The sequence below is a fragment of the Pongo pygmaeus genome, chromosome 14, assembly GCF_028885625.2.
Source record: "Pongo pygmaeus isolate AG05252 chromosome 14, NHGRI_mPonPyg2-v2.0_pri, whole genome shotgun sequence".
Taxonomy (NCBI): domain Eukaryota; kingdom Metazoa; phylum Chordata; class Mammalia; order Primates; family Hominidae; genus Pongo; species Pongo pygmaeus.
In genome coordinates, this window is record NC_072387.2 from 38,287,597 (window position 1) to 38,315,333 (window position 27,737).

General features: G+C 35.0%; 1 protein-coding gene across 1 annotated transcript in view; it reads right to left on the minus strand.

Annotated features, from left to right (window-relative positions):
• Window positions 1–395: 395 nt before the first annotated feature.
• Window positions 396–27,737, minus strand: part of UBL3 (ubiquitin like 3) — an 86,932-nt gene continuing 59,590 nt past the window's right edge. Inside the window, exons 2-5 of the mRNA XM_054446506.2 lie at window positions 13,141–13,249; window positions 8,100–8,186; window positions 3,604–3,681; window positions 396–3,294 (exon numbers count right to left, since the gene is read on the minus strand). Of these exons, the coding sequence (XP_054302481.1) occupies window positions 3,242–3,294; window positions 3,604–3,681; window positions 8,100–8,186; window positions 13,141–13,249 (327 nt within the window). The 3' untranslated portion in view covers window positions 396–3,241. The remainder of the gene's footprint in view (window positions 3,295–3,603; window positions 3,682–8,099; window positions 8,187–13,140; window positions 13,250–27,737) is intronic.

The window sequence follows — 27,737 nt, forward strand, 5'->3', positions numbered from 1 at the left end:
TACCCTGGCCACAAAAACTGTGCCTAGACTCCAGCACAGCCTGCAGCTGTGTTTCAGTTATAGCTGTGTTTGTAATTATAGGTCATGTGCCTTCTCCCCCACCCCAGTCACTCCATTTGGCTAACAAGTGACCATATTATAACACAAAAATGGAAAAAAAACCTGGAATGCTCGCAAAAGTTACAAATAAAAACGGTATGAAGGCATATTAAATTTTGGCTGATATTTCTCTTTGATTTTGCTAAACTATAGCAAAGGCTGGCCCAATGTTGATTTTTACTGAAGAGTATCACAAACTGAAGAAAGAAAAACAAGACAAAAACAGTAGTGAAATAAAGAATAGGCAAATACACCAGAATTATGAATAGAAGTCATTTTAAAGAAGAGAAATATTCTACAACAGATGAAGAAAGTTTTAATTTCTTTTCACATTAAACATTGTTTACCACAATCAGCTAACAGAAATTACTGTAACATTGGTCACGATGACTTCATAAAACTAAAGATAAATGTTATGAGGAAACTTCATTTAATGTGAATGGTAATGTTAGATACTGTATTTTTTCATGGTAAAATACAACTTATCTTGAAAGCAAATAGTTCAGATCAGGGAGACATGCTGAGGTTTTAACAAAGAAAAGCTTGGCCTTGTCTAGAACACTTAACAAAGTTCAGGACAATTTAGGTAAAAGAGATGAGTGAGACACCAGCGTTAGGCAGGGACACAGCCTCATCATTCAGGCTTTATGTACATTACTGGATCTATGCAGCTCTCACCTTTAGGTAAGTGAGCTATATTTTTGGCTGAGGGATCTTCAAAAGTAGCCTTGGATATGAGGAATCGTATTTTAACCACCAGGCAGTCCAAGGAATTATTTTTAAAGGGACAGCTGAGTATTTTCATGTATATACTATTAAGGCATCTAAATTTTTGGTGTTTTCAGTATATAATTTTACTGCTACTTTTTATTCTTTTTTCATATTGTACAACTATGATATTAGGTATTAAGCGACGTAATTCTTTCTCTACTAGTGAACCAGTTTATCTCACTTAGCAAACTCTAAATTGAGGGAAATATATAATCTGAGAACACACAGAAAAATATATTGAAAAACCAATAGAGAATTATTTTTAACCATCATAAAAACTCAATCTTAATTAACTGATAGTCTTTAACTTAAAAAATGAGTAATTAGAATGAAAATAGGTATTAAAAATAATTACCAGTAGTTTGTTTTACAAAAGAATAGAGCCATAAATTGTTTAATTGCCCAATTAAGCAACTACCAGATTCTTTAGTCAACACTAACAGAATTCACATTTCAGCTAGTCAACAAAGCATATAAATATTTAACATCTCTTGAATATAACATTTTAGTGATAACAGAGACTACATAATTCTATCCATTGTTGTGACTGTACACAAATTAACCAGGTTAAATATCAAAGATACATTGGGAATACTCCCCAAACCAACAACAGAATATTAATTAAATGAATTTTAAAAGCTTAAGAAATAAAAGTAGAAAACATGAATGAGACAGTGCTTAAACAATTATTGAACTAATCAAGACCTTTAAAATTACCACCAAAATGCACTATCATTTTTTTTTTTTTTATTTAGTTTACAGGAAGAATCTGTAAGTACAGGTTGCAGAAAGAAAACGTTTAGTGCTATTTACATTCGTTTTAAAACTCTGCTCTATACAAATTTAATTCTGATCAGTATGAACAATATTTTTGTAGATCTACTGCATATAAAGCCTTTTCATCAAAGCATTAACAATGAATAAAATAACCTGATTACATTTAAACAACGCTGACCATTTGAAACCATTTACATTTAATGTTTGTAAGGGCTGTTGACACTTAATAAGTACAGAATGTAATGTCAGCCTGCAACTTCATTTTTATAAAGGCTAAACTTATTTATATGGAATATTGTTCTATATACTACACGCCAATCTATATTTTAAGTCCTATAGTTAGGTATTTTATAAGTCTTTTATTAAATATATTCTACACATATTTGTAATTTCATCCAGGAAGAATTTCTTCCCAGTGAAAAAATATAAAATCTTTCATAATTTTACAGGTTTAGATGAAAGTAGCTCATGCTTTAGTGCTGTGCAAATTGTTTTTAGCATATCAATCTTTAAATTATTGGCATGAAATAAAAGAAAAAGTGGCATTCTTAATTGTGTATGCCATAAAAATCAGCTTTTGACTTTAATACAATTGCAAGCACTAATATCAAACGCAAACTATATAAAGAAACAAAATTAGTACTATGGAGTTTTTTTTTTTAACAATTCATCTGAACTCTAAGGAGTAAGCATGACACTGGATGTGGTTACAAATTAATGATAATTATGGAAAATTTCAATTCGCTGATATTCAAATACATAAAATTGATCAATGAGGTTTTCTAATATTTCTGCACAATAATGAAAGCCGATAAGTGACTGGAACTACCCTCCCACATTAAGGCTAGGAGATGCACTCTCACCCCTTCTTGTGCTGTCTAAACAAACACTCAGTTACTGTAGGACTCAAGAGTGCATGTCTTAAAGGAAAAACAGTTTCATCAGCCCTCTACTGAGTGCTTTAAACAGGCACATTTTGTTTTTTCATTTGTTGCAGTGAAAATAGTCACACTCAGTTTAGTATTCTGTACCAGTGCAGCCACCAAGGCTGACTTTGGTAGAATTCACACAACATTTTAGTTTCTTTTCCATTTTTTCCTCTCGAGTTGGCCCAGTAATTAACTTCATTAATTGCTGAGTGTCTTCCAGTGTGGAATTGTATATATAAGTATTTCTAGATACCATAAACTGTTATAAATTCTGCTGATGAGGAAAATAATGCCAATCTGTTTAGTGCAAACTGTATTTGGAACACTTGATTTATTAGTTCTGATGATGAAAATTTTGTGGCAGCAAAATGGTTTCTGCTATGAAAGATAACTTGTTAACTTTTCCCCTGGAGATTGACTGCATTCAAAAACCAGTATGTTTTAAAACGGCTCAACAAAAAATACAAGAAATAAAAAATCGGAGTGAAAAATGTTCTTGGTTCTTTTTAATTCATGAGAAAAGATGACAGCGTTCATGTGGTAATTCAGTTCCATGGGTTTACAGGCAGACTGTTCTGAACGGTTTCTGAAGCAATGTCGGGTCTTTTCTGTCCCAGCAGCATGAAAGACAAAGACTATATCACATCACACTAGGCAGACAGTGTTTACAGGATTACACAACAATTACTCTCTCCAGTCTTCTCACGATTCCTCTGACCTAGGGAAAACGAAGAAGAGCCTTGTTTATAAAAATTCTAGAACTGGAGGGGAAAATGGGCTAGGCAATCAAGTGTAGGAAGAAGTAGTTTTGAGTTTTTAAAAATGTTTGCATTTTTCAAAATTAAGAAACTGTAATAAATGTTCTTTTAATTTTAGCATGTTTCAAAATGTCTGGTTATTTGCTTGACAATCTCTATTCATAAACTATGCAAACTTCCTTTCCCTCAGCATGTCCAAGAAAAACCCAGCATTTTTGAATGCCTGTCTTTGTGCCTCAACTGAGATACTTCTCCAGTGCATGGCTTACCTTGAGAGTTTGGCTCTGGCAATGTCTCTCTGGCCACCAAATGCATCACTGTTGTTTTGCCAAAAGGAAGTTTTAATGCTATGTGAAAAGCAAAAGATGATTAGTTACACATACATCGACCTATTAAAATCACTATCCAGATTTAAAACCATTTTAAAAATTGATTGCTTTTTTATGACTTCTTTAACAGATTGAACTTAACTCAGAGTACCTTCACAAAATTAGGTTAATATTATCAGAAATAACATTTAAAATTTAAAAATTATTTTTTGCAGTTATGTAGCCATTTGCTTGACACATTTATCCATATTATTTAAGAAATGATATAAGAAAAAATATGTAATTGGCTAATATCAGAGGCTACCTTTAGAGGAGAAAGGATTAAATTTTTTTTAAAAGAATACTCTTTTCTATATTAGGTAAAAGTTTAAGATTAAGAAATATTCATTTCTAAATCTAATTACTTGTCAATTGCCTAATAAAATTACTGCACTAAACAGGCTACTATGATGTAGAAATGCAAGAAATAAATTTGATTTTAAACATTTATTCTCACCCTGTATTTGTCCATTAGAAAAGAATTTTCTTAAAAAGATTAGGTTAAAATAATCACTTTCTTGGCATTATCAATAATCACTGTTTCCTAATCAGGTCTTTATAACATTTTTTCACTCATAAATTTAATAAATTTTATCATGAAATATTTCAGACATAGAACACACACCCATGTCCACTAAGGCAAATACACACACTGAGTTTCATGGTAAATCCCTTTGTTACTCTGTGTATAAAATTAGAAGCAGCTGGTATATTTAGCTTCTAGAACTGTTTCTATAGTTGTTATGTTTTAGTTCTGACACCTCAAACTACCCTCTCTTCAAAAACTACAAACTGAAGTAAGGCCTAAGATCATTACTTAGCAATAATGATCCTCCAGCTACCTGCTTTTTAAAACTTGCTCTATAGGATGATGGTTAACATGCAGATTTTAAAAAGAATCCTAATTATCTTCAACACTAGTACTACTATTTCATATATTCAAGGTGAGTTCCAATCTCATTTAAAGTTGGCCAGCCATTATTTGGTCTATACTTTTAGCCTCTGATGTTCAAATGAAGCACGATGGCCCATAAATACATAACGAAAAAAGGGAGGCTTTTAGAATAACTTCCTAGGCCTGACTTAAATCAAAATGTAAGTAAGACTTTATGTTATTAAAATTTTCACTAAATAGTTGGGAAAGCCTGGTCAACATTTCAAACCTTGAACTGAACTTAAAATGTACACACATACCAAGCGGTATATCATTCTCATACCCGTCTTCTTGACTCTAATAAGACAGACCTGGATTAAAAATTTTCATCTCTGCTACTTCCAACTGTGTAACTCTCAGCAAGTTACTTACCCTCTAAGCTTCTGTTTCCTCAACTAAACTGGACATACTAATTCCATTACCTGCCCTTTGTTGCTGTGTCCATTAAGTCAAACAATCCAAGCAAAGTGCTTTGCACAGAACTTGGTACAAAGAAAGCATTCAGTATATACTACCATCATCATTTTGAGATAGCAAGGAAAATGAATCTGACAAAAAAGGTAGGTGAACTGAGATTTAAATGTAAAAAACGTCAGACAGGCCTGGAAAGCTCCTGAGAGGCTTACCATTTGAAGTTACAAATGTAATGCGTGGGAGCTATTATTTTTCTTCTCCATCTGAATTTTAACTAGAAATAGTAGGTATTGATGTTAATAACATCTAAAAATGTGAAAGAAAAGGAATACCAGAATCTAAAATGCGTTTTCTTCCTTTCACTGTGGATGCTTCTGCTTTCTCCTATGACACAGTACAATATCCAGAATAGAGGTTTTCAACCTTTAGCGTACATAAAAGTCACCCAGGAATTCAATTCCGTAGTAAAATTAGGAGATGGGGGTTGGGAAGGGAGGGCATGCAGAAATCTGCATTTTAAAATAAGTATCCTAGATGAGTCTCATGCTCACTATTTCAGAGCCACATTTTTGGAAATGCTAATATGGGCCATACTGAATGCCAAAGCTTTAGCTGATCATCTTCTTCACCCTCCGATTAACAAGGCTGCTGTCACACCTTTCCTTTAATGAAATGAAACTCTATATGACTATAAAGGTTCTATTTCAAAAAGGGGGATTCAGGGCTATGTTTTAAGACATTTGATAACCACACATTTCAACCTGAAACTTAACTGAAGCAGAAAATTTCAAGAATGGCAGAGAATGCCCAGGCTTCCTACTTTGTCCGCATAATGGCGGAATTCCACCCATGGCCATGTACCCACTACTTCGTGGTCATCCACTGCTTGGCCACCACCTATAACAAGATCTCACTAACTTTCCCGGGCAGTCTATTCTTTCTTTAGGTAGTTCAATGTGTTCACATATTCTTTCCTATATTGAATAGTAAACTGTCTCTGATTTTCAGTTATTGATCCTAAGTCTAATTCACAGGACTACACAGAGCAAGTTCTAGGGCCACACAAAGCCTTCTTCCACACAGGCCACTCAAATATTTAAAGATGGTTGCATTTCCCTGTGTGCTATCTTCTTTATTATTCACACTGAAGAACACAGGGAGGCTAAAAAGAAAAACTGAGACACAAAAGACAAATAGTTGAATGTTGTTATCCAAACTTGCTCAAACATCCAGCTACAATTATTAACGCGGAGGTCCAGGCCATGCTTCTACACTAGAGGTAGTTTATTGTTTTTGAAAAGAAGGACAGCAACACTGAATTACGATAATAATTATATAAGTCAATCTGTTGATTATTCTAAAACAGATTTCAAAAAAATACTGGTAAAAACTTACACTTTAGTGGGAATGAAGCAATAGTTTTGATTTTAACACAAATTCTATGAGCTTTAATATGAAGTTCAAACTCTGAGGTCACAACAGAAAAGATAATTAAGGAATGGAGTTGGTGGGAAATTGCTCACATAGATCAATACTCAAAAGGGAAATGGAGCATTTCAAGGTTCACTCATATCATCAACAGATTAAATTCAACCAACATTTACCAATTTTTAATTCACATAAGATCTTGTATGAGCCATGGAGAATTTTAAAAAGACTAGAACATGATCCCATCCTTAATGAATGTACAACATAGCCAGGGAGCTAACAGTCAATTCTTACATGAAGAGCATTAAGAGTTGGTCCATCTATTTATACAAAAGCTATAAAAAAAAAAAGCTACAAATCAAAAAAGCTCCATTTTAAAGTGCCAGATATCTCTTAGTAGATAGCAGCATTTTTTAGACCAGTTATAATACTACCAGTGAAACTCAGTGTGAGATTATAGCCTGAAATGTTTTACTCACTTGACATTGTCATAAAATCATTTGCATTCATCTACTTTAGCCCTTATTGCCCAGGATTTTTACCAGTGCATTTTATCTGTTTGTCCTATGTAATACCAGAGCAACCTGAATGAAGAGCTTCTGTCTTATTCAATCCTGTATTCCCAAGTGCTTAGCACAGTGTTGGCACATAAGAATTTAATAACTACATGCTGAATGAATGAATGCAAATATTCTACCTTTAAGGAAAAACAGATTAAATATTAGGTTTAGAGGAAAAAGACTATATTTAGTGAAATATATATTTAGATAGACCATTTCATTTGCCTATACATTTCCAATTATCTGAACATATTTGAAATACCTATTTTCAAAACTAAACAAATCCTGTTGATGGTAGAAAATATACCCCATAAGGGGGCAATATTGAGCTACATTTCTCCAATCATATATAAAGAAAAATAATAGCTAACAATAAGGTGTTTACTATGTGCCAAGCACCATTTATGCATGTAAGCACTTTGAATATATAAAGTAATCTACCCTTCTTAACCTATGAGGTAGGCACTATTGTAATTCCATTTTACCGACGAGGGAACTGGAACACAGGTTGGTTAAGTCACTTGCCCAAGGTTTACACAGCCAGTAAGTAGTGCAGCTAATATATAACTTAAATAGTCTAGTTCCAAAATCTGTTCTTTCAACTATTACGCTAAAATGCTGTTCTAATGTCAGCCACTTACTTTATTCTCACATGATTAGCAACTGTATCAGGTAGAAACGTCTGAAAACATCCCTTCATATATTTGAAAACTATCATAAATTTTTCCTAGTTTGTGTGTCCAGTCTTAAGTTTAAAATACTACATCTGAATTATATTATTTGGAAATATAATAATGTTACATTTAAAAAATAGTAGGTATAGAATCCTAGCTATACTGGGATAGAGTTTATTTCACAAGGTAGTAAATACTTACTACAGTCCTAAAATTAAATTTAACAGAATATACAATGTGAAGGAGTAGGCATACCAGAAATAGGCAGAATTCATAGTTTGAATTTATCATTTTTTTTTAGTAAATTCAAAGACATTAGCATTTAAAACAAGCGAATCATGCTACCATCAGACAGACACTAAATCCCATTACAAAGATGGCTGTTACCTCCTAATGTGACATTTCCATGTAGAAATCGTCCTTGATAAATAAGTCGTAGAATATTTGGACTGCTGACCTGCTCTTCTTCCCAGTCTGAAAAGAATCCAGTGCACTGGTTAGGTATATTCCAACACATAATTAAGGTACTACTATATTATTTTAAAAATTCAGATCCAAATCAGTTAGAGTACAAAGAAGGCCCTTGGAGCTTCCTACTACTATTAGAAACAGTCACTATTCATACATTTACTGCAACCTTGGTTATTGCTTATTCTTTTAAGTAGCAAGAGCTGCAAACAGACTCGTTTTGCTTCTTAAAGAATACTAAAATGTACCAAATTGTAGTCCCCAAGTTTAAAGTTAATAGAGTTGGGAAAGACCTACTGAGTAAAAAGAAATATCGTTTTAAAATTAATTTCAATTACCAGTAATTAACACATAGTATTATAATGCTCCAAAATTTGTATCTGTTAAAAATGTACATTTAAGGCTAGAAAACAGCAGGCTTAACAAAGATCTAAAAAACAGTTAATATACTGATATTGAGAATAACAAAAAAACTGTGTTTACTTTTGGATAATGTTGATATATTATCTTATTGTCTATCTGAAGTCAGTTAGTAAACATTAGAGAAGATACAACTTTAGTTCACCTCACCCAAAATGAAGACTTGGAAGAAACCGAAAAAAATAATATATATTAGGAGGTACTGTACAAACATGAAAGCTAGAAAAGTGTACACACAAAGAAAATAAGACAAACTGGTAGGTAGAATGGGTAACAGAATATTTAACTTCAGCCTATAATTTATATTACTGTAAAAGATGGAAACCACTCCGTTAAAATAAAGGTTTAAGGACACTAGTGTTATGATTGGGTAAAGGGTTAGTAATTTTCATGAGCTTGTAGATGTAACAATTTAAGCTTTGAGTTTAGTAATGATCTGAGAATTCCTTTGTCTTTTTTGTCAACAATTCTAATGTGTTTGTTTCCTATAGAAAGAGATAATGGTCAACACAAAAAAATAGTTTAAAGTATTCTGAAAGAGTGACAGAAGATAAAGGAAGTAATTAGAGACTTTTCTTTTGCCCTTTTTTTGACTATTCAAAATGATGAATATGAATTTGATAAAACCACTGCCTCTAGGTAACTTAGGCACAGCAGAAATGAGCAGAGGAGAAATGAATCCGTCATTTCCTGCCCCCGCCCCATGCCTTTAGTCTCTTCCCTCTTCTCTCTCCTGTAAGGCTTTGTTGCCTTCTGATCCCATTGCTCCCAGGTCCCTCCTATTCTAGAAGAAAGATCAAATAAGTCTCTAACACTACAGTACGAATTGCTTTGAATTCATCAATTCCAAAATTATTGTTTAATAGAATATTTCTGGTCAAGATGGAAGTGCTCCATAGATACAAAGGTAAATGACAGTAATCGTTTAATTCACAGGAAACAAAGACTAATATTCTAAAAATACGTGAATTTTTTTTTGAGATGCAGAAACCTGAAGCCCCATGTTTCATTATCTTATACAGAGTGTCATGATTTCCACATACTTCACTGGTGTAATATGCTATCTCCCTTCCCCTCTCCAGGGATCTAAAATTTAGAGACATCTTAGAATATAGCTTAAATGAAGAATTTCAGGTGTTATTAACATATCCTAAGTATAATAGATTTTTTTGAACCTTTGACCCAATAACAGCTATGTGTCTGACTATTCCACCTGTTAGTAATATTTCCACTAAATAGCATAAGGGTATGCTAAGGAAAAGTAATTCCTTCAACAAGTATGTTGCATGAAGTATTTTCTGCTATTAATATTTGCCACACATTTGTTATTAGCATCAATAAGTATTTAATTTGCTGATCTTTAGTATGTTATGTGATACAATATAGACTTAGATTTGTAATTTAAGTATTTTATGTAAAATAAAAATTAAAGTATTTCTCTTTATTCCTTGCAGTGTCTAAAACTGCTGAGTAGATTTGGCAACCTGAGGAAATACTGGGAATCAAAATCTTTTTTTTGAAAATAAGGGAACATCCACTGATACCATCAATTTTCAGTACTGGTAGATGGTTTGTTCATTTGGGATACTATTTATGGCAAAGACTTATACTTGAATTTAAACTAATTTTAATATCTAAGTAAGTAATTATGAAAGTAAAAGTATTTCTTTTACCTTAAGTTATAATACTGCCCAAATAAATTTCAGAGTGATTACCCTTTTTCTACCTTGTGTTATCTTTTCTATAATATCCATATATCAAAAGCTATTACTTACTATGACCGCTCCCCCCAAAAAAAATCTCATAAAGGTAATCTTTTTGTATCACACTTAGAACAACATCATTCTTGGGTATTTAAAAATGCTTTTCATACTGACAGTTATCTATTCCTGCCTGGCTATAAAGAATAGCCGATATTCTTAGAGCCCAAATTTAGTCTTCTTTAGCTTTTCTGAAATTCTTTCTTAGCTATAACCTTTATAGCTTCAGTATCTCCCTGACTTAGAAACTAGCCGCTTGGTTACTAATGCGAAGAAAGATCCAGTAGTTGAAAGTATTTGTCTAAATCAGTATTTCTTAAATTTAGGCCTATGAATGCACAAAGACATGTCCTTAGGGTCTAAAAGTCCTCTTCAAGAAGTTTTAAATTGTATTTGTTTTTTAATGAAAATCCGGAAAATCTGTATTTTCATTTTAATGAAATCTGGAGGAGATTGTCTAGATGATTTAAATAGTCACTTTATAACCAAGTGCAGCCTTGGGGTTTTAGTACTCACGTGTGCATTAAATTTATGATGGTACTGGCGCCAAGCAGTCAGTATTTCTTTAATTGTTAAGAGGCTAATGAGATCAGAACAGGGGTTCACTTAACAGGTAAATGATGCATTCTACCTAAGAGAAAACTGAGTAACAATTTGTTATACTGCATAAATAAAGGTTTTGTGGTGACTCTACAGACAACCTGGTCATCAAACACTATGTAGGAACACAGGCATGACAAACTCAACAGTATTCATGGTGTAAGCAGTGAGCCGGCTTTGGCAAAAATACATCATCTAGCACATTAATGTTGTTAATTTGAACATTATTGGTTTCAGAGTTATATTTGCATTTTCTGAATCAATCTTTTTTAGTTTTATGATTGTGTATATGAATTAACAAGAATAAAGAGTTTTAACTGGGTTTATGCTTCTACATTTTAAAATACGCATTATAATAAAAATAATTTAAGTCAGCAACTAGAGATCTACAAGAATTATCTTCCTCTAGAAAAGTTCCATATATTATTTAAGGTTGAGAAACACTGATCTGATTGACTCATTTTGTATATATACTATGTTCTTTGTCAAAACAAGTCTTGTCCTTTAAAAGTTCAAATTGCTTCTGCTAATAAAATTAAATGAAATCAGCTGAAAAAAATCATATCACTATGATACACGACATAAGGATCAAGATGACACTGGGGAAGTTCAAAGGAAGAAAATAAACCAACAATTCACTTGAGGGAGGCAATTTTTTTTTTTTTTTTTTTTTTGAGACAGAGTCTTGCTCTGTCACCCAGGCTGGAGTGCAGACGCATAATCTCAGCTCACTGCAAGCTCTGCCTCTCGGGTTCAAGAGATTCTCCTGCCTCAGCCTCCCGAGTAGCTTGGATTACAAGGGTGCAACACCATGCCCAGCTAAATTTTGTATTTTTAGTAGAGACGGGGTTTCACCATCTTGGCCAGGCTGGTCTTGAACTCCTTGACCTCAAGTGATCTGCCTGTCTCAGCCTCCCAAAGAGCTGGGATTATAGACGTGAGCCACCATGCCCAGCTGACAGTCTTATTATATAAAAAAAATCAGAGAAAGGAAGAAATACCAAACACATTTTCCAAGATTGTTATGGTTACTGGCTTGAAAATGGAAAGCACAGACAGACATTAATCATCTTGACCTTATAGTAGTTCAGAGAACACAAGAACTGACATGAATTAGAAGTTAACTTTGTTTCAAACTTAATTTTAAATAGGCTATCTAGAGAAGACCATAGAGAATGTATTATCTGTTAAAAATAGTTGTTCTTTCCTCTTACTTTGTGTTTTGGTAAAAATAGGTTTACTGATATGAAGGTGTGTGTATATTCACTATTTTGTGTGTGTGTTTTTTTTTTTTGTTTTTTTTTTTTTGAGACAGGGTCTTGCTCTGTTGCTCAGGCAGGAATGTAGTGGTGTGATAACTGCTCATGGCAGCCTCAAACTCCTGGCCTCAAGTGATCCTCCTGCCTCAGCCTCCCAAGTAGCTGGGACTACAGGCATGTGCCACCATGCCCAGCTAATTTTTAAATTTTTAGCAGTGATGACATCTTGCTATGTTGCACAGGCTGGTCTCAAACTCCTAGCTTCAAGCAGTCCTCCTGCTTTGGTCTCCCAAAGTGCTGGGATTACAGGTATGAGCCACCATCCCTGGCTGCATTTTTCTTTATTAAAAATATTTTTTGGCCAGGCATGGTGGCTTACGCCTGTAATCCTAGCACTTTGGGAGGCCGAGGTGGGTGGATCACAAGGTCAAGAGATTGAGACCATCCTGGCCAACATGGTGAAACCCTGTTTCTGCTAAAAATACAAAAATTAGCTGGGTGTGGTGGCATACGCCTGAAGTCCCAGCTACTCGGGAGGCTGAGGTAGGGGAATCACTTGAGCCCGGGAGGCAGAGGTTGCAGTGAGCTAAGATCACGCCACTGCACTCCAGCCTGGTGACGTAGCGAGACTCCATCTCAAAAAAAAAAAAAAATTTTTTTTTTTCACTTACATTAAAACAGTTCTAAGGCAGAAGCAGAGCCATTGCATCCTGGGCTCCTTTACCATTTGGGAATGAGACTGCTGAAGAGCAAGATAAGGAAGGATACAATGATCCTCTAAATCTGAGCCTTATACTCTCAATTTTCGGTTGTTCTTTTAAATGTTATATGTTTATAACAGTTTCAAAATGTTTGTGAGACAAGGTAGGGCATAAAGAATCAACAATAATTATTCATACTCAAGAGAAAAATATCACTCACCCATTGGCCAATTGTCATATACATGCTTTGCAATATCAGAAGCAGAGTCGTTAGGAGAAAACAGGAACTCTTTTGTTTTTCCGCTTACCAAAATGAGGCGCAAATTTATCTGAAAGAAGACAATGATTCTTTTAACATAAATCTAAAAATTTTTTAAGTAAAAAAGGCTTTTCATTTCAATCACATCCTAAATTATTACCAATGCCATATTGTGGTTTTTATTTAAATTCTATAAAACTTTTTTAAAAAGAATGGGAATTTGATATTTGATTTTATTTCCTATTATTTAAAGGGTGTGTGTGTGTGTGTGTCAGACATATTTGCCATAATAAATGAACACAGGAAAACCAAAATTCATTATGCTTTTAATCACTCCAACAATGTTCAGAATTGACCTTTTGCAAGTTATCACTATTATTATAGAATATACATTTTTACCCAAAAATTAATAAAAATGTTGGCACTGCAGATCTCGTCACTAACCAGAAAAAAATTTAGTTGATATTCTACTTCTTAAAAAATATAATTAAAAGAAAATAAACTATATACAAGTTTTTATCCTATGAAAATTATTAAAACCTAGACAAATTAACAATAAACTATATATGTTTTTTTGAGACAGAGTCTCTGCTCTGCCATCCAGGCTGGAGTGCAGTGGCACAATCTTTGCTCACTGCAACCTCTGCCTCCCAAGCTCAATCCATTCTCCTGCCTCAGCCTCCCAAGTAGCTGGGATTACAGGTGCCCACCACCACGCCTGGCTAATTTTTGTGTTTTTAGTAGAGATGAGGTTTCACTATGTTGGCCAGGCTGGTCTTGAACTCCTGACCTCAAGTGATCCGCCCACTTTAGCCTCTCAAACTGCTGCTGGGATTACAGGTGTGAGCCACCGTGCCCAGCCAAGAAACTTTAATTTTAAAGAACTTTATCATGGTTAAAGAAGGAATCAATAATAGTAGCTCTTTTAGTCCCAACTGCATGACCATATATTTTTTAGGGGGAGTAAGGTAGGACACATGGGACAAAGGATATAAATTCACCCTCAGTGATAACCCTAAGGGGGATAACACAATTAAAGTGTTTGAGATCTACTGGCTTCACATTTCTAAGTCAATATATATTTGCTTATACCATTGTTAATGTATTTCCCAAATGTTTAATTTTTATCTGTTGTAATTAATGTTATTTTTAAAAAACACCATATCTATGTATTTCCCTGTAAGTCATAGAAATACAAGTGTTGTTTCTATTACTCCTGGCCTTTGTTAAAAGAGTAAGATCCTACTAAAAGTTGGGTCCAGTCCAGAGCTGTGCCCTGGTAAGGCAATCTAGCCTAGTTTCTTTATATATAAAGAACAGAGAACCTCATTGTACCAGTTTGAATTGTGCCAGGTCCCAGGTTACCCAAGCTCTCCTTTTTAGTTACTAACTTTTTTCTTATTAAAAATACCAGAAAATCTTTAAGCTGTCAGAGTGTACAATGAATAAACTGGTGCCTATCACAGCAGTCACTGATCTGCTATCCTTCCTGCCACCACAGCCAATGTCACTCCCAGCATCTGACCAATTTGATGATTTCTTATTTGAAAATTTTGTTGAAAGTTATAAAATATCTCCCCTATAAAAATGCATGTACACATTTCTGGATTCAATGTAATGCAAATGAATTTCATATTAGATGGAGTGGAAGTAGATTTCATATTAGAACCTGTATTCTATCTACATATTTCAATTAAAAGTTTTTTAGAAGATAAAAGAAAATAATCTACATTCCAGGTGAAAAGCCCTTTCAATATGCCCAATAAGAATTTCTTGCTGCTTTTTCTAATTAGAATGGAATTATACCAAATAGCTGAATACAGGAAGAGATCTGATAAAAACATGTTGCTGTAAAGAAGTGAGCCAAAAACTTTGAGTTCCACTTGAACAAGTTCAAGAAGCAGTCTGCAAGAATGATTACACTCTACGAAAGTACCACCTTGTTTACTTCCTATAGCAAATCAGTAATGAGCAATTCTTCAAGCAAGGAACCTAACATCTATGCAACACAATATGAATTTTAGTCCTCACAGATACATTACTACTCATGGCTTTCTCTTAATGTATGAATAACAAATACATATTACCCTATGAACTTATATGGAATATTTAAGGTTCTTCAGTCATTAATGCCCAAGAAATTCTGCCCCTAATAGTTCAGCCACTTGTGTTTAACTAGAAAAAATATAATTAAATTCAACCTTCCTAATTAAGAGTTATACAAATTATGTGAACTTAATACTTCTTAAAATTTTTTAAGCTTAAAATTAATTTCCATTGGGCTTTTACTCAAATTATAACATTTAAAAATGATGAAAGGAAATAGATTTAGTCTTTAGGATCTGTAAAGGTGACACCAAAGCTACTTTTGATTTTCCCTGATGTCTATCAATATGGAAATGGGAAAATAAATGATAGTATATCCTTACCATGGAAATCCATGCAGCTGTTAAACAACATGAGATAAAGACCTGTATGATCTGACATGAAAAGATAGCCACAATATATTAAGTGAGAGAAAGCAGCCAGGTATAAAACAGTATTGTGGGAACAAAAGAACACATGCCTGTTTGCTATGGACTGACTCGCATCTCCCCAAAATCTCTGTATTGAAGTCTTACCTCCCAAACTGACTGTGTCTGGAGGATAGGGTAATTAAGGTTAAAGCGAGATCGTAAGGGTGAGGTCCTCCTCTGTACAACAGCGGCCTTATAAGAAGAGAAAGAGCTCGGCTCCTATGCTCTCTCCCTCTTTCTTCCTGCCCTCCAGGTGGGGACAGCAAGAAGGCAATGGTATTTTGCCTGCCTACTGTATTTTGCTGTGGCAGCCTAAGTTGAATAATACACACAAAGAAAAATACAAACCAGGCGTGGTGGCTCACGCCTGTAATCCCAGCACTTTGGGAGGGTGAGGCGGGTGGATCACAAGGTCAGGAGATCGAGACCATCCTGACTAACACAGTGAAACCCTGTCTCTACTAAAAACACAAAAAATTAGCTGGGCATGGTGGCGGGCGCCTGTAGCCCCAGCTACTCGGGAGGCTGAGGCAGGAGAATGGCGTGAACCCGGCAGGCAGAGCTTGCAGTGAGCCGAGATTGTGCCACTGCACTCCAGCCTGGGCGACAGAGCGAGACCCTGTCTCAAAAAAAAAAAAAAAAAAAAAAAAAAAAATATATATATATATATGTAAAAATATAAAAAAATAAGAAATATATATATATAGAAAATAAGAAATGTGAGGCTCCCTTTAAAAAGGGAAGCAGCTTTTGATAAAATAGAAACTATGATTGGTGAGAAGGTTGACAAAAAAAATCAACAAAAACTAAAAACTAAATTACTTGGATCTAAAAACATCTTGTTTATTCAACTTTCGTGTTATAAATTCCTTTGCTGTGCTGTAACAGGCTAGAAAATATGGAATATTCATGGGTTGCTAAACAAGTAACCTGTTTACTAATAAGGTTGAGAAAAGGTGTAACTAAGACTACATTTACCTATCCTACCTATCCTATATTTTCTATCTTCAACGACAAATTTTTCTACTTTGTTTTCCTGTCATTCCATATAAAGAGATCAGGCCTCTCTTGCTGCTAAAATGTTTTATTACAGCAACTTGGTTTCTTGCCTCTCTGGTACAGCAGTTTATAACTTTGAATTAAATCAAAGTGCTAGCCAGGCGTGGTGGCTCACACCTGTAATCCCAGCACTTCGCAAGGCTGAGGCGGGTGGATCACCTGAGGTCAGGAATTCGAGACCAGCCTGGCCAACCTGGTGAAACCCGGTCTCCAATAAAAACACAAAATATTAGCAGGGCGTGGTGGTGCGCGCTTGTAATTCCAGCTACTTGGGAGGCTGAGGCTGGAGAATCACTTGAACCCCAGAGGCAGAGGTTGCAGTGAGCCGAGATCACACCACTGCACTCCAGCCTGGGCAACAAGAGCGAAACTCCGCCTCAAAATAAATAAATAAATAGTGCTTCTGACAGTTTAAAACCCTAAAATACAAAGCAGAACTCTGTTTATATTTCAATAGTATGGGTGTGTATATCTCACACATATATATGTACAAACTAAAGTCTTGAAGGATATGTACCAAATATAACAGTACTTATTTCATCTTTAGTTTCTTCTTTGTGTATTCCTGCATTTTCTAATTTTTACATTGTCTGTATTACTTCTAAAATACAGTAACATTTAATTCAAAGAGTACTCAATCATTTCAGGATATTCCTAATAAACTATTAATAGTTTAAAAAGTTAATGCTATCAAGTACTCTATCGGTATGGGCTTTCAAAGAAATATAAATGATTTTCTTAAGTAGACAAATAAGCATATCAATTGTAATAAATACCGCTCTGGTGGGGGAATGCTGATAATAGGGGAGGCCGTGTATGCATGGGGGAAAAATGTAAATAGGAAATCTCTGCCACCTTCTCAATTTTGCTGTGAACCTAGAACTGCTCTAAAAAATAAAGTTGGCCAGGTGCAGTGGCTCACGGCTGTAATCTCAGCACTTTGGGAGACTGAAGCAGGACGATAGCATGAGGTCAGGAGTTTGAGACCAGCCTGGGCAACAAACTGAGACCCTGTCTCTACAAAAAATTAAAAAAAAAAAAAAAGCCAGGTGTGGTGGCACATGCCTTATAGTACTAGCTACTCTGGAGGCTGAGGCAGGAGGATTACTTGCACCCAGAGTTCGAGGCTGTGGGGATACAGTGCAATGATCATGCCATTGCCCTCTAGCCTGGGTGACAGAATGAGACCCCATCTCTAAAAAAAAAATAAAATAAAAATAAATCAACAAAGCCTACTTTTTATAGAAAACATTAAGCACATAAATATAGAAATACAACATTTAAAAATGAAGTTATAAGATATTCATGGATCCTTTGAAGACTATTCATTGAACCTAAGACCTTCTGTTCTAGATGTCTTTGTTCTAGATGTTCTAGATAATGTTCAATTATCTTTGAACATTCCCAATCTCTCTCTTTTTTTCCTCTCACAAGCTTTTGAGCTTTTAAGCTTGTGAGAGGAAAACCAAACCAAACCAAAACAAGACAAAACAAGACACACATACCGTACTCCATAAATTTAACTGGGTTCGTGCCACAAAATTCTCAGCATTTCCTAATTTAAAACTAACACACATCACAGTTGCCAATAAACTGATATTACACTTTCATATTTCAAAAATCAATGGTCTAAAGAGTTCATATTTATCTAGATATTCAGAATGTTGGAAACTCATGGCCTCTAAAATATGTTTGAACAAATTTAAAAAATATTATTTTAATGTTTATAGGTGGCTATGAATCTTCAGTTTGACACAGACCCTACTACTCTCTCCTTACTCCCCCCTGGCCTGCTTCAGACACTCAGGAAACTGTCTAGTTCCAGAAAACATTTGAGTTTGTTAACTCACAGTAGAGTTTGAAAGTAGTTTGGAAGTATAAAATGAGAACAAAAAAGCAGGGTAAGATTTTAAAATCTTCTACTCAGAGAAAACCTAATCACCCTTCTGGGTGGGAAAGGGGGAGAAAATGACAACTGCAACAGTAACTCTGTAAATACACAAGTCTAAAAATGTATCAAGTCTTATAGCAAAACTGCTTCAGGAAAGAAGCTTATGTCCAAAATTGAAAAGAGCAGCAATAAACCCACAACACTGTACTGTTGAGTAAAGTAACTCTTGCCTGAAACATTCAGTGCCTGGATCAGTGTTTGGCACATAGTAGGTGCTCAGCCAGTAACTGCTGACTAATATTTCCGTTTTTTCAGTTTCAAGATGCAAGTGAAAGTGCAGACTAGAAAGGTCAGAGCTGATTCAAACCTAGGCTTCAGCGTTCTGGCATTGTATTGAATGAGTGGCATAGTATGTAGAACAGGAATGGATAATAATTGTTTCTTGGTAGTGCTGTGGTCATGCAGATAGTTCAAATGCGTGAACACCTCAATCTTTAATTTGTTTTGGGCTCTGGATCTTTACTGTCAGCAATGCCACAGTTAACATAAACGTTATCATTTAGTAAGGTATTTTGAAAAGTAAAATTAATTCTAAGTTACCATATTAACATATACATTTGGGCCTACTTTTCAAACGGACTAGGTTAATAGATATAGACAATTAACAGATTGGTCTTAACTTGGGCCTATGCTTATATCTATGAGACAAGCTTGCTACTAGTCTAGAGCCACGAATCTGCCTCAGTATGCTTGTCAAGTATATCTTAGGACTGTAAGAAAGATGGAGAAAAACACTGGATTCCCATAATTTCCTTTAGAAGAAATCTTGAAAGCAATCACGCAAATAAACAACTGGATACCGGGCTGGTTATTAGTTAATTGTTCCTATGCTATAATAAGAATCTTCCAGGGCTTATTCAGATAAATAATGTTAATTGTAGCTCCTCTCAGTAAATGTATGACAATTTCTATAAATGTGAGCTTGTTTCCTTTAAAATATTAAGTACTTATTATTTAAATATTTATTAGTGAAAGGCCTTTTTACTTCTTTGAGGCCAAGCTAAGTCTAAGTATAAAATACATTTAAAAACCTCTGCTTGTAGGGTAATGGGATCCTTGACACATCAACAACAGGTTAAAAATAAGACTTATTTACAGCTTAAAATGTAATATACTTTGTGTATATGCCTGTCTAAAAGAAAACTGGTAATAAGGACTCTGACTTGGTATGAGAGCTCTTATGTAGTAAAGTTCCTAAGAGACGGCATTGAGATCATTCAAATGAATTATATATTTTTTATATTTACTTTTGAGACAAAACAAATCAAGACTGTCAGTGAGGCAGAACTACCATGATGACTTCCTGTAAGGCCAATGGATACAACGAGAACTCTTCAATGCATGTTAATTTCAACTTAGAACCATTTTTAGTCAAACTGCCATTTCTATTTGTTAGATAGTATCAATTTGGGGAAATTACATATAGAACTTAGTTTATAAAATAATATGTTTTTAGTTGGTCAGGATGGAAAAAAATGAGGGGAAAGAAAGAGGGAGGATAGAAGATGGAACTGACTAGAACGGTCTTTGGATATAAAATATAATTACAGAGATGGACCATGCCCTTTAAAAAGACTGTTTTCTACCAAAAGACAAATACGTTGATTAGAAAAAGAATTCCCACTTCTCCTCTGAAAATCTCTTAAGAATAAAATGAGTATTGGGATACTCTACTTCACATGCCAGTCTTCCTTAGGGAAAACCATCAACAGAAGCACCCTTTGCCTTTCTACTGCTCATTCCTGCCTTCTTCGCTAAATGGCAACAACAAGCAGGTAGCCAGTGGGAAAGGTATTAGACCCTTTTTGCAAATCTTTGAAAAAAAAAAAAAACAAAAACAACTCCCAACATATATCAAGGGAATTATGCTTAAAAGGTAACATACTATATGATTCCACTTATACAATATTCTTGAAATGACAAAATTATACAGATGGAGAATGGCCAGCTGGAAGGGGAGACAGGAAGGGTTACTTTGCCTATAAAAGGGTAGCACAAAGAATCCTTGTGATGGAACTCTCCTGTATCTTGGCTGTGGTAGTTGGTACAGGAATCTATCTGTGATAAAACTGCATAGAACTAAACACATACACACAGGCACACACACACACATAAATGCATATAAAACTGGACAAATATTAATAAAGTCTGTGAATTTTATCATTACCAATTTCTTTTGAGATGGAGCCTCACTCTGTCACCCAGGCTGGAGCGCAGTGGCGGGATCTCGGCTCACCACAACCTCTGGCTCCTGGGTTCAGGCAATTCTTCTGCCTCAGCTTCCCGAGTAGCTGGGACTACAGGTGCACGCCACCACGCCTGGCTAATTTTTGTATTTTTAGTAGAGATGGGGTTTCACCATATTGACCAGACTGGTCTCGAACTCCTGACCTCAGGTGATCCACCTGCCTCAGCCTCCCAAAGTGCTAGAATTACAGGCGTGAGACTCCATGCCTGGCCTATCATTATCAATTTCTTGTTGTGATACTGCACTGTGATTATGTAAGATGCTACCATTAGGGAAAACTGGGTGAACAGTGTTTGGGATTTCTCTGTATTATTTCTGAAAACTGCATGGTTAATTTATAATTGTCTTAAAAAGATTTTTTTTAAGTGCTCAACTTTTTATAATTTGGTGTTTATGTCGGTTTCTGGTTATTTTTCTTATTTACATTTGAAAATGAATAGTTTTTAAAAAATAACATCATATTAAAACAGCTACTTGATCTAGAAAAAAGATATAAACCTATCAGTGACTTATTTTAATATGTACATTTTAAAATAAACATTTTCTAGAGTTATGAATTTATAAAGGGCATATTTTGAATTTTTGCTAACTGTACTGTAAAAGAAACAAAGAATGAGGAAGCGATATATTCATTTTCCTATGTAAGACTGATTTAAAATAAAAATTATTCAAACAATTGCAGTGCTAAAATATGGTAATTATGTACTTCATAAACTTTCTTTTATTCATTTATTCAAACATTTTCTAAAACAGACACTACTTGGTACCTGGATTGCAAAACGTTAATATGAAACTCCTTGAGGATCTCATAACCTTGAAGCTATGAGAGACACACAAACAGATAACTATGGGAGGGAGGGATAGTTAGGATATGTAATTGTAAGTGCTTGATAAATATTTGCTGGACGAATTTTAAAAATAATAAAAAGGAAGCAGCTGTGGGTCTGAGATTCCTAAGTAGGGTGTGGAACAGTGAGTTATAAAAAGTAAAAATAATAGCTTGCCATTTACTGAGTGGTGTAGTATATTTCAGGTAGTGCACTTGGTTATTCTACCTAGCCTATCTCTGAAAAAGGTATTACTCTCCCATTCTAGAGCTGTGGGACAGTTTAGAGACTCTAGTAAGCAGATAAGCTGAGATTTGAGGCTAGGTGCATCTGAGCCCACAGCACCTAGCTACCATACCACTCTACTAAAGACCAACTGACCCAGCAACTCTGTACCATGGTCCCTATATGGGCCTGCTTATTCTCCAGCATCATTTCCACCACTCTTCCCCTCACTAGGCTCCAATCACAGGGGTCTTTCAGTCAAAACTGCTAATGTCTTACTTGCCCCAAGGCCTTTACACAGGTTTTTCCTTCTGCCTAGAATGCTTTGCACTCCTCACCCTCTACCCCAATTCACACATTCTAGCTTATAGATGTCTGAGAGGGAGTGGCATTAATAAATCCTTTGGCCATCTAATCATCCTGGATGAAATAATGACCCACTTTTTGAAAAAAAGAGTAGAAAAAGAATTTCAAAATAGAACTGGAGAAGTCAAGAAAGGATTTCTCTCCCCCACTGAAATGGGGCAGCAATCATATTTGCGAAGAAGTAATTTAAGCCATCTGTGAAAACAGATTTTAACCTATAATACATCTGAATTCCTAACTATGAATTTACTTGTATTCACTAGACTGAGGCATGAAGTTGTAAACTAGGGTACATTTAGATTTGCTAAATGGATGGAAGAAGCTATGGGATCTTTTTCTATATTCTGTTTAGCATTTAGTATGATGTAGATTCTAATATTTATTAAATGTTAATATTAAATCCTTATAGGTAGAACACTCAGTGAGATTCCTGTTTTTACTTGTGGAAACATTTACCTACCCTATGAGGTAGATAAGAGAGGTCAGAGAGTCCTCTAGCTTAAGTTCCCAAATAAAACTTTTACAACATATCATTTACTTGGAATGTGAACTTGCAGAACATTTTAACTCATTTTAAAATGAGTTAAAAACTCATTCCAAAGCAACTACATTCCAAAGCAACATTTAATAATTTTTGAATTATAGAAACCATTCAACTACTTATTAGCTAAAATATTTTTGGGAGAACACTCAACATGAACAAAAAGCTGTTGGGCTATAGAGATGAATGAACCGTAATAGTTAATTAGCCTCCTTGCTTTCTACGTAAACTGTTATTTTTTTCTTCATCAGTAAACTGTTATTTTTTTCTTCATCAGTGAAGAAACAAAGAAAACTTTGGGTTCTTATAAATACATTTCAGAATCAAAGTATAAAACTCACAATTCATAAAGCATTTAGTGCCCAGTACATAAGTCCCTAATAGTTAGATATTATCACAAATTATCATCATCATTATATCCATCACCAGTTTAGTAAATCACATAATGCTAACTATATAATGCTCTTTCCTTTAGTACTTTAAAATGTACATTTACTTTCAGTTTGGGAAACTTTGATAAAATTAAAATTCCATGAGAAGACTGATAGTATGTTTTATTGAGAATTCTTGCAGATTATTCTTAAAATTACTTTTTTTCCAAGTTCAAAATCCTGTAAGCTCACAGAACATATTGATTCTGAAATTAAATTATAGTATCACTTTAAAACCTGACTGTAGGATATCCCTTGCATCTAGGATACAAGGTAACAGCTTTAACCTGATTTCAACGTGCAACGGTAGCCCTTTAGTTTTCTATACATACTATTAACTTAAATAACAAATTTGAATGAATTCAAAAGTACTTTCTCTAGGGCACTGGGCTGATTTCTAGAGAAATCTTTGTTTTGGGGCGTATCTTTAGGTCACATGGCTCATTAAATTAAGAACAACTGTTCAGTACAATTGTTTCTGTCACCCAAACGCTGAAGATATTAAACTAAGAAAGGAGAAAGGGAAATGGTAAAGGCAAAGCACTACAGAGGACAGCAGGGAGGGGAATAGTAGTATATATTCATGATACAGTTTCATATATTTCAGGAAGATGACAATTCTATTTCCTCTGTCCACCTCCCATTAGTGGGGGCATGATGGTGGAAGTTTTTTGGATAAGACAGCCTGAAATTAACCAGTATTTATTGAAGATCAACTAGGCACCCATTTTCTTTTGAATAGTTCTAGCGCAAGGCACATTTCCAGAACCTTATATAGTACTTTCTCTTCTCTCTAACCATCTAGTTACTCCAATAAATTCAGGTATGATACAGGATAAATCTTTTATGTCTACACTTATTTGTCTTAGCTTTACCATTATTTGAGCCTTCCACAATATCCCCTTTGATGTCTGCTCCTTTGTTGTGTCAATTCCCAGATTCCCTCTCTCCTACTTATTCTATGCTGCTATCAAATTCTCAGTACTACTTTAAATTCTATGCCTTTCACAATATTCCTCAATCATTCAACACTGAACAGTTTTTAAAACTAGGAGTCTCAGAATTCATCCAGTTCATAGATAAGGAAAAGACGAGGACAGAGATGCCCTGAGAGGCTGGCTAGAACCTGGGTTTTCTTCCTCCTAGGTCAGGGCTTGTTCCAGCACACTTTGATGCCACCCCAAAACACCCTCTCAAGACTCCTCCTGTTTCTTTCTAAATATTCGATTTCTATCTTATTCAAATAGCCTCTCCAGAAAAGCTTGTTTTCTCTTAGGATTTATACAACTTTTGAGACAAAATACTCCTTAATTAATCTGCTATATACTAACTAAAAACTAATCCTGCATTTCTCTGACCCATGGAACTTCTAGGGAATATAAGTAGATGCTAAGAAAAAAAGAATTCTTAATTACTGTGAAATAATTTTGGAAATGGGTTTAAAAATTCAAACAATGCAGTTGCCAGGGAATGGAGGTAGGGCTTAATGGGGAATAGTGTTTGTGTGTGTGTGTGTTTCTGAGATGGAGTCTTGCTCTTGTTGCCCAGGCTGGAGTGTAACGGCGCAATCTCGGCTCACTGCAACCTCCACCTCCTGGGCTCAAGAGATTTTCCTGCCTCAGCCTCTCAAGTGGCTGGGATTACAGGCATGCACTACCACACCCAGCTAATTTTGTATTTTTAGTAGAGATAGGATTTCACCATGTTGGTCAGGCTAGTTTCGAACTTTTGACCTCAGGTGATCCACCAGCCTTGTCCTCCCAAAGTGCTGAGATTACAGGTGTGAGCCGCCACGCCCGGTGGGAATTATTGTTTAATGGGCATAGAGTTTCAGTTTTGCAAAATGAAAAGAGTTCTGGAGACAGATTGTGGTGATGGTAGCAAAACATCACAAATGTAAAATACCACTGAACTGCACATTTTAAAATGGTTAAGATGGTACACTTTATGTTATATGTATTTTATCACAATTTAAAAATATAAAAGAAAATTTCAATTCAAGTAAGTTTCTTCACTGCAAAATTCAGAATCTTTCATATGCCAAAATCTCTAAGAGGGAGGGGAGCTATACCTGTATTATTAATGTGTTCAAGATTGTTCTACTTTCAGCTGATTCTTCAAAAGACTGAACACACAAATGTGTGTTAAAAAGGCACTAGGCTAAATGCGCTAGAAAATACAGAGATGATCAAACACAGTTGCTAGCTCTACAGTACTTTGGGTTTGCTATAAGGCATTCAGCCACCTCAGCAGGCAATGGGGCTAACACAACCAGGTCACTGAAATTCAAGTTTATTTGCTTTTTTTCAAATATGTTGAGCATAATGTATTGATGTAGAAACAAAATTTTGCGTGTAATGGAAAGTCAGCCAGAAGTCCTATGACATAGCATTGTTACCTTTAAAAATGTTAAAATAGCTGTAATTAAAATAATCTACTTATTGTTAGGGGGAATATAAAAATGACTCCCCCTTTTATAGCATAACTATCAATTAAATATTTGTATCACTGTTGCATGAAAGAGCAGAATATACCCAGAGATGGTCTTTAATATTAGAATAAAATTCACATAAGATGGACACTGTAAAAACACAGAATTTAAAAAGGTGCATCTTTCCCCATACTTTTAAGAAAACATGGGGAAATGGTTTAATGCTTGATGCCATGGCTAGAAAATAAGATCATTTTAATGTATGACTTCACCCTATGAAAAGGAAACTAATGGTCCTCAGAGGTATTGTTCTAGATGACTGTTAAAGTTCCTCACTAATATCTGAAAATCATTAAGTAAAAAGAGAACGTTATTTAGGAATATAATAATATACACAGGACACATAAACATTCAATAATGACCAATTCATTCTTATCAGTCACACTTTAGCCTTGAATAGAGGTAAAATTACATAAATCCAATGCTCTAATTTCTTTATCACTAACTCTTTATCTTTCATTCCTTTTAAACCTGTGTCTATTGAAGCCATGCTACTGAACTGTGCTCTTAAAGGTTACTTATGACCATCTAATGAAAACATCAAAAACCTTCTTCTCATTTCTCATCTTCCTTAGTCTCTGCAACATTCCACACAATTTAACTCCTTATTTCTTAAACGTCTTTCCTCATTAGGTTCCTATAATTCCCAAAGTTATGTTTTCTGGAACACCAACCCCCAAGAGGTATTCTGGGGAGAAAGAGGTTCTGACGTCAGATAAATCTACAAAACACTATTTTATATGTTTCCTTCTTGGAGATGTGTCATATATGTTAACATATTAAAAGGACACAGAATTCTTGCAGTGAATGAGTATTTAACTACAGAACCAATTTTCTTTCCCATATTACCTGTTACCACCTCACAGAACTAGCGTTTGGTAAAACATCCTTTGGGAAGACTATTCCTGTTTGTTTAATCCTTTGATCCTTTCAGTTGGTTTTTCTTCCTTTTATAATCCAAATATGGGTTTTTCCAAGGTTCCCTCATCAGTCTCTCTCCCAGTCCCTGCTCCATCCTTGAGAGATCTCATTCACTCCCAAGGCTTCCAATGCCACCCATTTGGAATATTCCCAAACTAATTATCCATGAAGCGCCATTTTCATTTCTCCATCTGCTAGCTGTCCATTTCTGATCGGGTAGATAGCCTACTGTCCCCTCAAAATTGGTATGTTTAAAACTGAACTTATTTCTTAACAACAGATATCTTTCCTGACTTATTTATTTCTGCTGAATTCTCCTGGTCTCCCAGTCCTTTAGGCTTGAAAGCTCAGTTCATCATTTACTCCTGCCCTTTTTTCTCACTTGCCCTTACCCAATTACTAATTCTTTCAAATTCTCTCTGCCAGTTTCTCAGCCCAATCCATCCTATACTCTCAAAAACATTCTTAAAAGTTTAAAATTCTGTCAGGGTGTTCTAGACAGCTAACATTTACTAATCACTTACAAGTGCTGCACAGTACTTTCTATGAGGTACACAGTTAAACATCATAGGCCCCTATAAGACAGGTACCGTTATCTCCATTTTACAGATGGTAAACTGGGACACTAAGGTTAAGTAACTCTTAAGATCAAATATTTACAATCCAAACTCTTCAGTCAACTACTGCTAATTCCCTATCCAAATTTCTATTTCAGCCAAAGCAATATATTCATTATAAATCCTATCCTGGCAAGAATCACCAGAATGACTTTCTGATTGTTCTTGTTCGGTTCTGAGGTCACCCTTGAAGCCTAAGTGACCACTCAAACCTACACTACTCCTTCCTTCCTCAAGAGTTTCCATCCAATCACTGGCATATCCGATCACTGTCACCATAGGGTCCATGCTTGCCTAGGACAATTCTGATTCATGTTTGCCGTCTCACTATTACTATGCCCCCTTTCACTCTCAAAAGTACCCCA